Source organism: Larus michahellis, chromosome 1, assembly GCF_964199755.1.
Source record: "Larus michahellis chromosome 1, bLarMic1.1, whole genome shotgun sequence".
Lineage (NCBI taxonomy): Eukaryota > Metazoa > Chordata > Aves > Charadriiformes > Laridae > Larus > Larus michahellis.
This window is the reverse complement of record NC_133896.1, coordinates 194,601,316-194,617,061: the sequence shown is the minus strand read 5'-3', so window position 1 is coordinate 194,617,061 and position 15,746 is coordinate 194,601,316. Positions and strand designations below refer to the sequence as shown.

The following is a 15,746-nucleotide window of genomic DNA, read 5'->3' as shown; positions in this document are numbered from 1 at the left end:
TACTTGTTGCTGGACGAGCAGGAAATTGATTCCAGTTCTCTATAGTGGGGCTGCTCTAATTAAATGCTCACCGATAAATCGTATCTAACAGAGACTACAATAAGGAACAACAGAAAAAAAAAAAGAGGGAAGAAAAACCAGGCTAAATAATGTTGCTTTAAACACAGTTCTCCAGCATATTATGCTCTACATTGTCCTTTACTCCTTTGAAAGCAGGCAGAAAACACTATCAAGGAGCTTTTTTTCCCCATGTTGCATATAAGTAAAGTTATTATGGTAATGAATTATGGCAACTCAGAAAACGTTTATTAAGAAATTGGATTCAGGCTACAAGTGTCCAGTAAGGAAATACCTCCATATAGGATGTAACTACTTGAGAAACAAACACCTCCCTCCACCCCCCACTGTAATTTTGCACATTCCATCTTATTTCAAGAGACAGCTGCACTTTCTAGAACAATTTTACCTTTTGTTATGAAAGGTGATCATCTTTCTCAGGCAGTTAAATACTGATCAATGGATCCTGGTAAAGTAAGGTTTGTTTGTACTTTTTAAATTACACTTCCTTTCTTATTGTTCTCTTTATTGTCCCTCTCAACACAATTGAACTAGGTCTAGCCAGGTGGCTACACGGATAAAATACAGGCACGTGGGATGATTCATTCCTATTTATTGCAATACTTTTCTTTCTTGCCATGCTATTTGCAACTAGAGGGCCTTCCCTGAAGTGTTGCCAGAGGTAATTTAATTCACCTCAATCACATTTGAGCATCCAGGGGTATTTGTTGTTGATGTTATTTTCTAGTTGGTTGTGTTTTGGTTGGTTTTTTTGCTTGTTTTGGGGTTTTTGGTTGGTTTTTTTTTTTTACATTTTCCTGACTTTAAAAGCTTTCTGTTATAATAATGTGCTTAAAAATTGCCAAAGTTCCCAATTATTTTAATTGCTCAAATTGTCATTCTGTTTGTCATCTACAGAACTAGAAAAGCCAAAGCTATGTCTCACTGCTATCACAGAACATATCTAAGTGTGGGTAAGTAAGAGCCGTAGGGAAAACAAATTGAATAAAGAACTTCAGTTTCTTCTCCGGTTTCAATCATGGGGAGAGGAAGGCAGACTTCGTTGGGAATGGACCAGTTTTTCTGGAGTTGAGGAGGCTGCTGTTGTGTATAAACCCATTAGTGAGACAGAGTCACCTCTAATCCGTCCCTGGCTTCTTTGCAGATGGGACACTAACTCCCATTAACTCTCCCAGCTCAAAGAGAAAAAAATCATGCACGTTCTCCTTCTTTTATTCACTGTAATTCTCAGGAAAAATAAACAACCCTGAAAAAAAAATAAACAAACCCTGGAAAAAAATGTATAGTATACTAAAGTCATACATTTCCAGCACTGGAAAGGTTTTATTTTTATAAAATCACTTGGATTCCTCTATCTACTTTCAAAGATCATGACCCTGAAGTTACCAGCAAGTAAGAGTACCGTCACACTCTTGAGGCCTGCTCAGGATACACCTCCACAGCATCTTAAGCTGACCTAAGTTGCAGTGCGATATCCCTGCCAACCAGACATGCTTCCTCATGTCCTTCTTTGTGCTGGTTCAGGGAGCCAACCAGATAAAAATCACCTAAAAGAAAAATTCAGATGTTTTGCCAAATCACTTCCCTGAACTGACTCTCCACCTGGTCACAGCTGTTGCTTCCTTTGCCAGGCAGAGGACAAGACCATGTGGCCAGAAGACAAGACTACCCCAGCCTGGATTTAGACTGTTCTCAGTGGCATTATAGCACACATCCAGATTTAACCAAGTAAATTTGGGTACTAAAAGCTGACCAGTTTCAATAATATGAAGATTTGGGTGTACTCATTTCCTCAGAGGGGAAGTCCTTTAGAGTGAAAGGCAAGAAATGAAGTACTAAAAGGATCAATCTTTTATTTCACGTCTGCATTAATGATCTTGGCACGGAAAACAGCAATGTATTAGTGAAAACTGCGGATGACAGAGTTCTATATATCAAACATATAGCACTATACAAAAATAACTGATTTTGAAGAGGGTAAGATGGGATGACATTTAGCTACAAAAAATGCAGGGTCACATGCTCGGAGATGACTATTAATTAATTCTAACTTAAGGTGTGATCTCTTAGAAGCAGGGAAATCAAAAAGCCGTGAGATCACTAGCAGATTACAAAATGAGCGTGAGCCGCCATTGTGATACAGTTGTGAAAGGCAAACACGATAACATAAATGCAGGAGATACAGAGAAATATTAACGCCATTGTACATGCTGCTAATGAATTTCTTCTCTTTGGTTTTTTTTGTTTGTTTGTTTGTTTTCCATTTTTGTCTACATTCAAATAAGAGCAACACAAGGGTGAAAAGCTGAATTTCATGGCTGGGCACTGAACCAATCCTTACGTAAGAAATTAGTGACTTCAATGTTTCAACTGCTTTTTGTACGGCATTTCTTCTACCTTAACCCTAATGAGATCCCAATTAAAGTGAAAACAACAAGGTGTTTTGCCATGACCAGACTGGCAAGCAGTGTGTGATAACAAGCACCTCAGTCCACAGTGAAGGCTGTCCTTGCTGCAGAAGGTACAGACTGGAGAACATACGGAAGTAGTTTGGCAAAATATTTTCTACAAAGGTAATACTGATGTACGAGAGTTGGAAACATGGTCGTCACCTGCATTAACAGATGAACAAGCATGAAAGATGAAAATTACTTTGCATTTCCATGCACACTTATTTAGCGTTTAAAATAAATTAGCTTGTTGAAAGTTACAGATGAACAAAATTGGAAACTGCTGGTTTTCTGCCATAAAAGTATCTGTCACTATCCAAACAAAACTCCACCTCTAGCACGCCCATTGCAAGGAAGATGTGAATGATTTTGAATATTAAAGGGATGGGAATCGGTGTGTACTTGCGTCCGTCTTCTTCTGCATAACTTCAACAAGCACCTGCAGAACATTTTGGTTTGAAGACTAAATGGACTTGAAACCTCAGTAACCAAACCCAATGATGAACCACCCCGGCACTGCACAGATACATCGGCATACAGGTATGCACACACATATATCTATATGAAATCATAGAATGGTTAGAGTTGGAAGGGACTTTAAAGATCACCCAGTTCCAACCCCCCTGCCATGGGCAGGGACACCTCCCACTAGACCAGGCTGCTCAAAGCCCCATCCAGCCTGGCCTTGAACACTTCCAGGGAAGGGGCATCCACAGCTTCCCTGGGCAACCTGTTCCAGTGTCTCACCACCCTCACAGTAAAGAATTTCTTCCTGATATCTAATCTAAATCTACCCCCTTTCAGTTTGAAACCATTACCCTGTGTCCTATCACTACACTCCCTGATAAAGAGTCCCTTCTTCATCTCTACTGTAGGCCCCCCTTTAGGCACTGGAAGGCTGATATAAGGTCTCCTTGGAGCCTTCTCTTCTCCAGGCTGAACAACCCCAGCTCTCTCAGCCTGTCCTCATCGGAAAGGTGCTCCAGCCCTCTGATCATCTATATAAAAATATATACACACATAAATAAAAACACATACACCCATAGTTACATATAAGCACAGATTTAAATCCCGCAGACCCTTGTTGGCATTTGCTTAGAAGAAGGAGCACTCATCTTTATTTAACGGCCCCACACCTCCGACCCCGCCGGCCCTGTGCGAGGCGCGCAGGTCGCCACCGCCATGTCCCTCCTCCGGGCTCAGCCCGGGGCCCGCCGAGCCCGCTGGCCTAGGCCTGGCCCGGCCCGCCCGGTGCCCGCGGCCCGCCGAGGCCCCTGTCCCGCCCAGCCCGTCCCCACCTCACTGCCTCCGCTCCCCTGCTGGGGCCGACCACGACGCCTACGGAAGCGCGCAGCTCCCAGTACCTGGATCCTATCTCTTCCGCGGAAGAGGCAGAGCTACTGCCTCATTAAAAATCCTCACCGCCGTTCTCCGATGCACCTCGCCCACCCCTCAGCCTCTCCCCTCCCCGCGCTAGTCGGGCACAGAAACAGAACCCCCCCTATCCCTCCCCCGTAGCGGTCACCGGGACATTTTTAGTTTTTCTTTTCGGTCAGGCGCGCCGCGGGCAGCAAAAGAGGTAGATGAGGCCGCGAAGGCCCCCGCGGACGCCGGCCGGCGGTTGACGTGTCGGTGGGGAGCGGAGGCGGCAGCCGGGAGCATCATGTGAGTGAGCGGTCCCGGGACCCCTCTCCTCCTTTCGTCCCTCTTCTCCCTCCCGGCCCTAACCTGGTGCTTTCTCTCCAGGTCGAAGGTCACCTTCAAAGTGACGCTCACCTCGGACCCGCGACTGCCCTACAAAGTGTGAGTGGAGTGGCGGGCCGGGGCCGGGGCCGGGACCGGGGCCGGGGCCGGGGCCTGCGGTGTTGCCGCCTGAGGCGAGGAGGCCGTGAAAAGCGGCGGCAGCGCAAAACGTACGCGCTCCTGAGGCGGGGTTTTTGTCCCTCTGCGTGTGAAATGAGAGGCGGTTCTCTGGTGTTAACTCGCCTGTCGGGGCTTTTTGACTTCGTTCTACCGCAAGGCCGATCTTTTTAGATTTTGACCTAGAGCTTAAATAGTACACGCGCATCTTTGGCAAGATTATTACCATTGGTAAAAGTGAAGTTTTATTTAGTAGTTTAATAGCAAAGTTGCTTTTCACTTTGTCTTAGCAGTCACATATTTACATACATTGTAATTTCAGGTTAAGTGTGCCTGAAAGTACGCCTTTCACAGCTGTCTTGAAGTTTGCTGCAGAAGAAGTAAGTAGAAAGTGATGATGTTGGGTTTTTTTAACTTTTTTGAACATTCCTGAAAGCAAAAGCTTTTTAATTGTAAAATAAAATGGTTAATTCAGCACAAAGAACGCTCTTCTTAAATACACGTGGACAGAAGCTTTATTGGTGTCACTGGGGGCCCGCCAAAACTTTCAGAATCCTAAACTTAGCAATTCTTGCAAAATTTACACATCAGCAGCAGGTATTGACACATGTCCTATTCTTTGCAATTAAATTAAACCACTTGATATGAATAATGTAAAAATTTATGACAGGGAACATAATTAAAATATATTGCTATTGAATATTTAATATTTTAAATTGCTTGCATAAAATATCCAGAAAATTCTTTAGTGTTGTTCAGGAAATTCTTAAACTCTTCTCACATTCAGTTTCAGTAATCTCTGATTTTGGAAGACACATTTTTTATTATAGAATATAAGGTATTGAGATTAGGTACATGGGCTAGATTCAAAAAGCAGACGTAAGAAAATAAGACTTGGTCTGGGTGTTTAATCTTTCGCATGGAATCCAAAACCAATAGATGCCTAAATTGCTTGTATAATGTATTTGGAAAGAAACATCCTGGTTTTTTCAGATTAAGTGTACAAAGATTAAGAGATGTTCATCTGGGTGTACACAGTAAAATAAAATGTTCACAAAAGCATTACAGATTTTTTTTGTCTAGTCAGCAAAGAGTCTGTTCTTGCAATTCCCCTTCTGCCCTTTTAGGAAAACATGGAAAATTTTGGATTATTGAAAAATTTCATTTGTTTAAGCATTGGAATTGTAATAAAATAAGTAATTAGTAAAGATAATGGCCTACATGTTATGAGTCTCCTTATGTTGTTAAGTGTTACACCACTATGTGACAGAAGTTCTTAGTGGAAACACAGCTTGTGGGGGGAGGTTGTAGATTGTTTGTTGTAACTTCGCTTGAAGAGAACAATATACAGAATATAAAATGCTGTTAAAGATATTTGCTGATTTAATTGTTTGGGTTTTTTTAGACTATGTTTTTTTCCCAATTATTTTTCATTTGAACTAATACAATCCATTCATAGAGACCTAGACTGAAACGTCTAATAGATGAGCATGAGGGACCAGGAAAGATTGAAGTGGGACTGAGTAGCTGGATATACCAGGAGTGAGGGTCCACTTCTGGTGGGAGGTTTGCCACCAAAACTGTTAACTTTACCTACTCGTAGCACCACAGCGTTAGTTTGTGATAGGGTCCTCTGTGAAATGGATTTAAAGAAGAATTAATTACTTAAATATTCGCATTTATCAAACCATTCTTTTAGTTGATGTGAGTATTCAAGCATCTGTGGGAGTTTTGCTTTTTGACTGCAGACCACTCTGGATCAGCATCATTTTATAGAGTAATTGTAGATGTATTTTGGAGGCTCACAAGAAAGATTGAAAAGGTGCGATGGAATGTAAAAGAGCCCAGTGTTGTTAATGCTCACTAGAGTAATTCCATTAAATGCCTATACAATAAACACTTTCTTTTAAAGAAAATAGAAAATACAAAGAATACTTTATTAATTTCCCCCAAAACAGTGTGAAGCACCTTTGTATTAGCCTGTGTCAGTGATAAGTAGGAATTAATAACATGAACATATGTTTGATTTTTCACAATATGGCACTGTTTTTAGTTGTCATTGCTGATGTGTTACTGAAGCTTTTTACATCTCTATGAGACCAGGCAGAACTAAATGCTTTGTAAACAGAGAACAAAAAAGACTGTTTTGCTCTTCCGGGGAATGAAGTTCCTTTGATCCTTTGTGAACTGGCACTGAAAAGAATGAGAGAGAATTTTTTTCTTATATAAATGTTTTTTGTTCCATGAAATCCATAGCTTAACGTTAACTTGAGCTGTGCATTGTGATTCAGATACCAGTTTCACAGTATCCTGTGTGAAACATATAAGGAAAAGATCAAACTGTAGCCCTGGATGTTGGACAAAGATGTTAGTTGGTCTCCAGGGGAAGCGCATTATCTCCTCACTGGTTAAAGCTTCTGGGTCAGAAAAGGATTTAAGTTTCGACTGTTTAACTTTAGCAAGTTTCTACTGAGTTGTTTTTCAGAGTCTTAAAGTTTGTCCAAATTGTAACCAGAATTCCTCTGGCATAGTAGAACTGTAGCCATGATGTAGAATGGTCATCTTATGTATCAACTTTCAGTCACAGAGCTTTGTCAAAGATTACAGTTTTTCCAAGTAAAGTTTCCTGAATTACTTTTATTACTTTTATTTTATTACTTTTTTTTTTCTTGGAAACAACTGAAATACACAGTAGGTTTGTTTTCTGTCATCTCTAGCACATCACATAACATGTGAAAGTTCATTGTACACAATTCACGATTGGCAGAGCTGGAAGTGAAAGAGAACAGGGTCATTAAATGGGGAGGTCTCAGGAAGTCTCAGTCATTTGTAGCAGTCTCAGCCCTTCCCACTATATACATTTGGTAGTGATAATTTGGATAATATCAGTTGAATTCTTTTCTTATTTTTTATTTTCTGTTTGTATTACAGACTATATATAAAAATACCAATTGAAATGTAGAGTATTGGAAACACTGCTTTCTTCAGTTTTTTATCTATTTATAGTTCTTTCGACAGTTGTCACAGTTTATTGTGACAGTGTTAATATTCTCATTTACAATATGTGATCTCTCTTGGGTTTTTTCCTTCATCTGTTAAAGCTACTTGGTACATACCTCAGATGTACATTTGTGCAATACTTACAAAATCCTCTCTTACATTTGTGGAATTGTTAATAAAATAGTCATCCATTTCCATTAAATAAAGTTAAATTTTATTCTATCGTAAACATATATATATTTGAAACTTTTATTTTTCTAATGTTTTTCTAATGTTACTCTTCATAGATTGGTGCTAAAATACTATGGTTTAATGCACTTATCTGCTATTCTTTGTGCCAAAAGGAGATGAGCTTATTGCTGTAGAGGATTCTTGTCATCATTGTAAAAAGTGAGAAAGGGATATAATTGTCTCTATATAATTGTCATACTTGCCTTGTAATTTGACTGTAGATACTGACAAATGTATTTCCTAGCATTGGAGAAATATGCTTTTGTGTGGCAGCCTCAGTTATCAATTTATAAGGTTTTTAAAGAAAAAAAAAATCTTTTTTTCTTAAAGCGTATGAGTTTGGGGCTGGATGTTACCCAATTTGGTTTCAAAGCAAGCCAAGTGACATGATTTACCTGCTATGGATAAAAAGCTGAGAGAGAAGTAAAACAAAAATTCTTCTAATTTTGTGTGTTTGGAGATAAAAAGAGCCGGTTTTTCAGTATATGAATAATTAAGTACTGTATTCAGGCATGGTTTCTGTGAGCTTTAGCTGTTGCTGTTAATGCATGGTGTTTCTGTAAATTAAACCTGGAAATCTTAAGTTGAGCAATAATGAGGAAAGCACAACTAGTGAAAGCCATTGAAAGGCAGGCTGAAGTGACTTGTTCAGCAGATGGGAGTGCTCTGCAGTTCTTCCAGGGAAGCACTCAGTGTTAACATTCATAGTTAGCTGCCTTTTTTTCTTACGCAATATAGAGAGGAGAATGGAGTGATTTTGTGAGGAGGTTTCACTGATACTCGCTTACACCAGTCTTTCATCTTAGGGGTTGTTCATTGTGCTAAGTAAGGGGAGGCCAAGGAGCAATCTTTGGTCCTCAGACCACGTAGCACTGATTGACTTCCACCCACCTCTTCTGTCCTGTGTGGCCCAGCCACATTACATAGTGCAGGATTTTTCTCTGGCCTTGCCTGGCTCCTTGTAATCCTGAGAAATAATTTTTCTTGTCTTCCCCATCTCAGTTTCATATTGTAAAACTGACCGCGTATGTTGCGTGTAAAGGTGGGGTACCGTAGAGACCCATGGTGGTGGCTGAGGGTACAAAGCCTGCTTAGGCTGGTGTCAGAAATCTGAGGAGGGAGCCAGATCTGATGCAGTGCTGTTAGTGCTTCCTTTTGTAATTGAATCCTGGAGCAAACTCTTCTCTTGCAGCAGTGCAGTTGGGGAGGTCCCAATAGAGCCAGGGAGAAAGCTAGGAAATTGGTGAAAATTAACCAAGATTAGCTAAAGCTAATTCTTGTCTAACTCCTGTTAGATAAAACAGGTATGCTTCTAAGAAGTTCATTTCCATACATGTTTTAGCCATTTCTTTATCTAGTATAATAAGAACTATTATTTTTTAACTTTGCAGATGCTTAACTTTTATATTTTTTCCAATGAGCAATTATAGTTAGATTTAATTAGTTGTTTAGTACTGCCAATTTTGCGTTCTGTATTGAGGTCTCTAATCAACTTTGACTTGAAACCTGTTTTTTGCTATATCTGTAAATCTGAGGGGAATCTTATATTTTTTTTGTACCTGAGCCAGCTAAAATTATAATTGCTTTGAATATCCCCCATATATTTTCTGCTTTAACTATGTCTCTTCTGTTATTTTGTCCTGCTCTTATTTCTTTTAGTTCAAAGTTCCTGCAGCAACAAGTGCCATTATAACAAATGGTAAGAATATAGTTTATATAGAATTTTTTTATAGTTTTTGTATTGTAGTTTCAGTGAAGGGGTATTGATAAAAGCAAAAATGTCTTTTCTTTCAGAACCTCTACAGTCTGCAAACTGCATTTAATAATATTGCAGTATTAATTAAATTGCTTATGCATGGGATGAAGGTATTAAACCACTAATATTATTAATTTGGTTTTGTCCAAATATATAGCTTGGATTTTCTGTGCTGAAGGTTTCTTGTTAGCTCCTGTGATAAGACTAGTTTTGGTTATAAGAAATAGCTGCATGAAGACCTGATGTAATAATTATATCTTGTTGGTATATTATATTTTTTTACCTTTAAGTTTAGTGTATTATATTGTAATATGTCTGTTTCATCTTCCCCTCTTTTTTCTCTTCTCTTCTCTTTTTTTTTTTTTATTCCTTTTTTTTCTCCCCTAGATGGTATAGGAATAAACCCTGCACAGACAGCAGGTAAGTTAGTATTTATGAAGCCCAGTATTAAAAAGCTCAGTTATTTTTCTTTTAAACTAATGCATAGCACTCGGGGTTCTATTTTAACTTTTGATTTCTTAAGTGGGAGAAACATTACCCAGTAGCTGGAAACTACAGTCCATGTATTGTGTAAAAGGTTAAATCCACAGAACTATTGTTCAGCATTTGCTTATTTAGGTCTGTGAAAAAATGAGGCACTTCTGATCTTCAGAGCTTAGCTATTTAGTGTGCAGTTTAAAAGAGCAATATTGTATATTACATGTTACTGAAACAACAAGTAATAGCTGTATTTTTTTCCCCACTATACCTAGTTCAGTAGTATTTGCTATTTTAGCAGCACTTCTGATGAGGTATGTTTAAAAAATAGTATTCAGTTTTAGAGCAGGAACTCTAAGTGCTTTGGAAAGCATGTTTTCAAGAAGAGAGGATCTTCTTGCCGATGGCTCTTTTATTCTTACCAAGGGATTCCATGTGAGAAATCTCTGATTGCAGCTGTGGAGGCTTGCTGTCACAGAAAAGTGTAAAGCTTTTCCCCATCACCTCTTGAAATATGTGGAAAAGTAGTACAGATGTTAAATTGTACTAATAATGGTATGCTTCTGTGGACTTGTTCTTAAAAAGCTATACTTTTAAATTAATTTGGAAACTATTAACAGTATCTAATCTCAACACATTTGAGATGAGTTACGGTGGAGTATCTTATTAGGGAAGAAATGTTCATAACTTTTTACTAAGAAATAATAAAAATGGCTTTGGTGCTTGTGGAACCCAGTCATCCAGTGAAAATTTTACTCCTGCTTGCAAATGTGATGAACAGTGGATGGAGACTTGTTGTTTTTCTGGTTTTTGCCTGAAATCTCTGCCAGGTCTCATTCATTTGTGCCCTCTGTCTGCCAGTCATTATTGAACGTACCACACCATTTTTTTTTTCAGATCTAAAGAGAGTATAAGAAAGCAAGATATTATCATCCCACTTAGCTACGTAAGATAAATAGCATAAAGTAAATCCTTACAGAGCAAGTAGTAGTATCTGATGGTTAGAAGAGCAGTTGCTTGACATTAGTTTGGGGAATTTCTTGGAGTTGTAAAAGGAATCATTTAAATGTGGTGAGCCATTTCTGGGGTCTGTGATTGCATCAATGTTTGAAAATGAAGATCAAGTGGGTGTTTGGCTTTCTGCTCTACTGGAGGTTTCTGTCCTTCCTGGTCTTGCCTTAGGATACCTGGATTATGATTTGACAGGTGTACGGCCTCAGGCAGACTCCTCAGCTGATGGTGTCCTCATCGTGATCGATGACCAAGTGTATTAAAAACAGATAATAAAACTAATAATTTAGTTTAGCCTCCAGATCATCACTCACATGACCACTGAAGAATACTTAGGCAAAACAGGTAAAGTCAGTTGCTTAAGCTAAGGTATACTTATGCTCTTTCTCTTCCTCAAAAGTATACTTGCATTTTCTATTATGTGGCTTAAATTAGTTGTAGCTTAATCCTGCAAAGTAAATGTATTTAGGACTATTTGACTCATGTCCAGAGGAGAGCTACCAAGCTGGTGAGGGGTCTGGAGACCAGGTCATATGAGGAGAGGCTGAGGGAGCTGGGCATGTTTAGCTTGGAGAAGAGGAGGCTGAGGGGAGACCTCATTGCCCTCTACAACTACCTGAAAGGAGGTTGGAGAGAGGTGGGTGTTGGCCTCTTCTCCCAGGTGAATAATGACAGGACCAGAGGAAATGGTCTGAAGTTGTGGCAGGGGAGGTTTAGATTAGATATCAGGAAGAATTACTTTACTGAAAGAGTGGTCAGGCACCGGAACAGCCTGCCCAGGGAGGTGGTTGAGTCACCATCCCTAGAGGTATTAAGAAACATCTAGGTTTGGCACTTCAGGGTGTGCTCTAGTGACAGAGATTGTAGGGGGTTTTTTTGGTGTGTGTATGGTTGAACTTGATGATCTCAAAGGTCCTCAAAGGTAGTTCACCATGCTTGCAGCTGTGCATATTGAATTCAGATCTCCAATTGATTTGCTTTACCATTCCTAAGTTCTTATAAATGTTGAGGAATTATTCAGTAGTAGTATAAGACAGCATCTCATAATCAAGGATCAGGTAAAACAAAAGCATCTAGATGCAAAATGTTTTCATCACAGTCTAAATCTTATCTGCAAATGTAAAATTAAGCACATGGATTGCACATGGATTTTTTTTTTATTATTTTTTTTTTTTTGGTAACAAGAAGGTACCATTGCCCTGACAATGCTGTGTGTTATTGCCCTTAAACTGGAGGGGAAAAAAAAAACCAAACAACCAACCCAAAAAACAACCCCACCCCACCTCAAAAAAAAAAAATAAAACACAACCAACTAAAGAATGACCTACACCAAACCCGTGACCCAGAACAAAATCCCTCCTAAGTTTACAAGTAAACTTATATAATTTAGATATAACTTTATTTTCAGCCTTATTAATTGATATCTCAGAAAATCGGTAGGGTAAAACATACTTTTTTTTTTTTCTCCTTTTTTTTCTTTTTTTTTTTATTATATATTAAAGTTCATGTAGATTGAACAGTTACTTTAGTCTTCAAAAACTTCCCAAAATAAGATGATCTAGGAATAAAATCTTAGTAATCCTTGGGGATTTCGGAGGTTTTGTACTGTTCCACTATTTCTCCACCTTTCTGAATAAAAGTACTCCTTAAGTATGACTTTCATTCTCCCTACCTGATCCCATGGAGCAGGGGAAATGAAAGCTGAAAAAGCTAGACTTAGCACTTAATTCCTGTATTGATTTCAATTTTAAATCCTTGATAGTTCAGGGAATAGTATGCCATAAATTTAATAAAACCAGTGTGATATTAATGATGGAAACAGACTGAGAGGTGGCATGAAGTGTTGTCTGCGTGAGATGCAGCTCTGGTGTGTTTTAAAATTTTAGAGTGTTATGATGGCAATTGCACTATCGATACTTTTCATCTGTATTAGTAAGCGTAATTCTGTGGTTTGCTGGTGTGACAGATTTGCATTCAGTGGGTTTTACAGCCCAGAGCTGTGAATGCCCCATCCCTGGAGGTGTTCAAGGCCAGGCTGGATGGGGCTTTGAGCAGCCTGGTCTAGTGGGAGGTGTCCCTGCCCATGGCAGGGGGGTTGGAACTAGATGATCTTTAAGGTCCCTCCCAACCCGAACCATTCTATGATTCTATTCAGTATGTGGTCCTGGCAGATCTCTAAAAACCAAAAGTCTTCCAATAACAAATTCTTTTGAAATTATTTGCTTGTTGAATATGTTGAATAAGTAGATGTTGAATAAGTTATGTTGAATAAGTAGAATGGTTTTGATCCTGATCCATGTGCTAGAAGAGTGAAGTTTGAAAAAGGGTAGCTTTGGTCCAATATGCCAATAACTTGAACAAATGTTAAGTATCTTAATCTTTTTTTATAAGAGCACTCTACAGTCAGGAAATGGGGTGCTTGGGAGAGAAATTCTGGTTTTACACGTCAAGGCAAAGATGACTAAGAATAGGTAGATATTGTTAAAACCTGATATTGTAGAATTGCATATAGTCTGTTTCATGCAGTAGCAGTATGAAGTTAAAAAATTGTTCCATATAGTAATTAAATAATACATCACTTTTAGCAATGTGTTTTCAAGTGTTACATTTAGTAGAAGAAAATAGCAACCTGAATGACAATCCTGAATACGTGCAGCAAATATTCTAGACATCTCAGTATTAGTTTTCATACTATGTCCTCTTGAAAATCTATCATGATTAAGACTGTACAGCAATAAACATGATTTTTTTATGCTAAAATGAGATTGACTTATGCTTGGATATGTGTAGAGCCTTCCAAACAGAAAAGTATCTTTGAGGCTCTGAAATTAGAAGCAGATAAGTACTGACCCAAGGAGAGAATTCCAAATTAGTATATGCACGAATGACCTCAAGGTAAAAAAGAAAAAATTATGGAGAAGTAAAATTTCATTTCATGGTCTTGAAATTATTATGTCATATAAGTGAAATCAGACATTGAAGTATAGAACTGCCGAGTTTGAAATGCCATAACTTGCAAGTCTTTGGGTCTAGATGACTTTGGGTCTGGTATTTTTATTTAAAAATAAAAGCTCTTTGGAGTAAGAGGGATAAGATGAAATTCCACGGAAACATTAAAAAATATACTTCTGGCATATTAGAGGAATTGCTACAAAGATGTTAAACACTGACTTAACATTATTATCCTTTAAATGTGTATGCTTGTTTTGGTAACATTTTATTTGGTTGGTTGGTAACACATTGTGTTTTGTTTGTTTGTTTAGGAAATGTATTTCTAAAGCATGGTTCAGATCTACGGATTATTCCCAGAGATCGAGTTGGGAGTTCTTAACATCTCCTGAAAGATTTGGAATAAGTGACATTGCCATGCAGAAAAGGTCGATTTATTTTGGAACTCCAAAGTGCAACTAATGAATTAGCCTTTTTTAAAGCTAGCAAAAATGACTTCCCAGGATTTGATTTTTTTTTTTTGAAACAGAGATAAGGTTTAATTTTCTTGTTAAAATGTATTTACTCATGCACTGATTCTTCACTGACCAGTAGAAGAATGGGCTGATTGCATGTTATGTTCCTGAAAGAAAGATGGACTTCTCTATAGGTGTTACTGACACCACAAGGATAAACACATAGCCACGATCAATAGATATTTAAATTACTGGATATTGTTGGGCCTGCTTGTGCAAGGGGACACTGTGTTATGATTTTGCTGCAAAGAAATTGTTCCTACTGAGTGCTAAACCTTTCTCTTTTTTTTCCTTTTTTTTTTTCTAAACTTATTTCCATGTTTAGAGGAACAGTTTTCACATGGTTAAAGTATTAAGCTCAAATAGAAGGGAAATTTCAGGGGTTTGTTACTCAGATAAGTAAATAACTGCCAAATGTTCCAAAGTACATGTAGAATTTAATTGCTGCAAATATTTTAGATAAAGGAGAAAACAGAGGTTTCTGTGCGTTAAAACTTCATTTGACGTATTGTGAAGTTAAATTAAATGCAATTTCAGAGAATTTATGAGACCTAATCTCCTCACACGGAATGCCATCAGCTGAGAACGATTGCAGCGTAATTCGGGAATGTGTAGGTACTGGTCAAATAGGTCATTCCTTTTTCAGTAAACTAATACTGGTTCTTTCTGAAAGTCTTGTTTTGTTACTGCGTGTTACGTGGGGAAAAGCGTAGAATTCACTGAAATGTTTGTGTTCAGATTATATGCCTCTTGCTTATAAATTGCCAGGGGTAAACTATCCGTTGTGTATTTTAATTAGACAAATTGCTGCTTTTCTTGAACTGGTAATCTAAATCTTTGTGATTTAATATATTTGGCAAAAGCTTACCCTATTGCATTTTTTTTTCTGTCCTACTGAGTTTAACAGAAAGAACAATGGGCGATGTAGTGCTTGGTTAAATGAGTGTTGTCACAAACGCAACTGTCCTGTGCAATAATCGTGCTCTAGAAAGATGTTCAGATAATGTGTCAGATAGCGCAGAAGTACAAAATGCCCTTCTGAGTGAGTGTAAATTGAGCGTATAGAGGAAAACTCTGAAAGTGATATTTGACTATAAACGTTTTTCAACTCTGAAATAAATTGTAAAATTCTGGATTTTCCTTTATTTTAATAAACAATTATATGAACAAACAATTATATTTGTTCCTCTCATATTCTTAATTAGATTGTGACAATAATTAAAAACTCTGCCCTTTAACCTTCTAATCAACATGTTTTCAGATTCATTTCAAGCCAAAAGATTCTTATTATGCGCAATTTTACAGAACACTGCCCTTAAAGGGCAGAGTGCATAGTTTCTATTAATCTAATGCCACAGTATAATTAGGGTGAGCCAAATTAATTGCTTGCAATTTTTGTCTGCAAATCTCATTGAATGA

General features: G+C 38.2%; 1 protein-coding gene across 2 annotated transcripts; it reads left to right on the top strand.

Annotated features, from left to right (window-relative positions):
- The first annotated feature begins 3,907 nt into the window (after positions 1-3,907).
- Positions 3,908-15,501, top strand: UFM1 (ubiquitin fold modifier 1). Of its 2 annotated transcripts, none has more exons than XM_074566961.1 (6): positions 3,908-4,193; positions 4,275-4,331; positions 4,711-4,768; positions 9,279-9,318; positions 9,763-9,795; positions 14,127-15,501. In XM_074566961.1, coding segments are annotated over exons 1-6 (258 nt in total). In that variant the 5' UTR covers positions 3,908-4,191; the 3' UTR covers positions 14,195-15,501. The 2 variants fall into 2 exon arrangements, with proteins under 2 accessions (XP_074423062.1, XP_074423053.1); XM_074566952.1 differs by lacking the exon at positions 14,127-15,501 and adding an exon at positions 11,035-11,243 and having other exon boundaries at positions 4,073-4,193.
- The last annotated feature ends 245 nt before the right edge of the window (positions 15,502-15,746 follow it).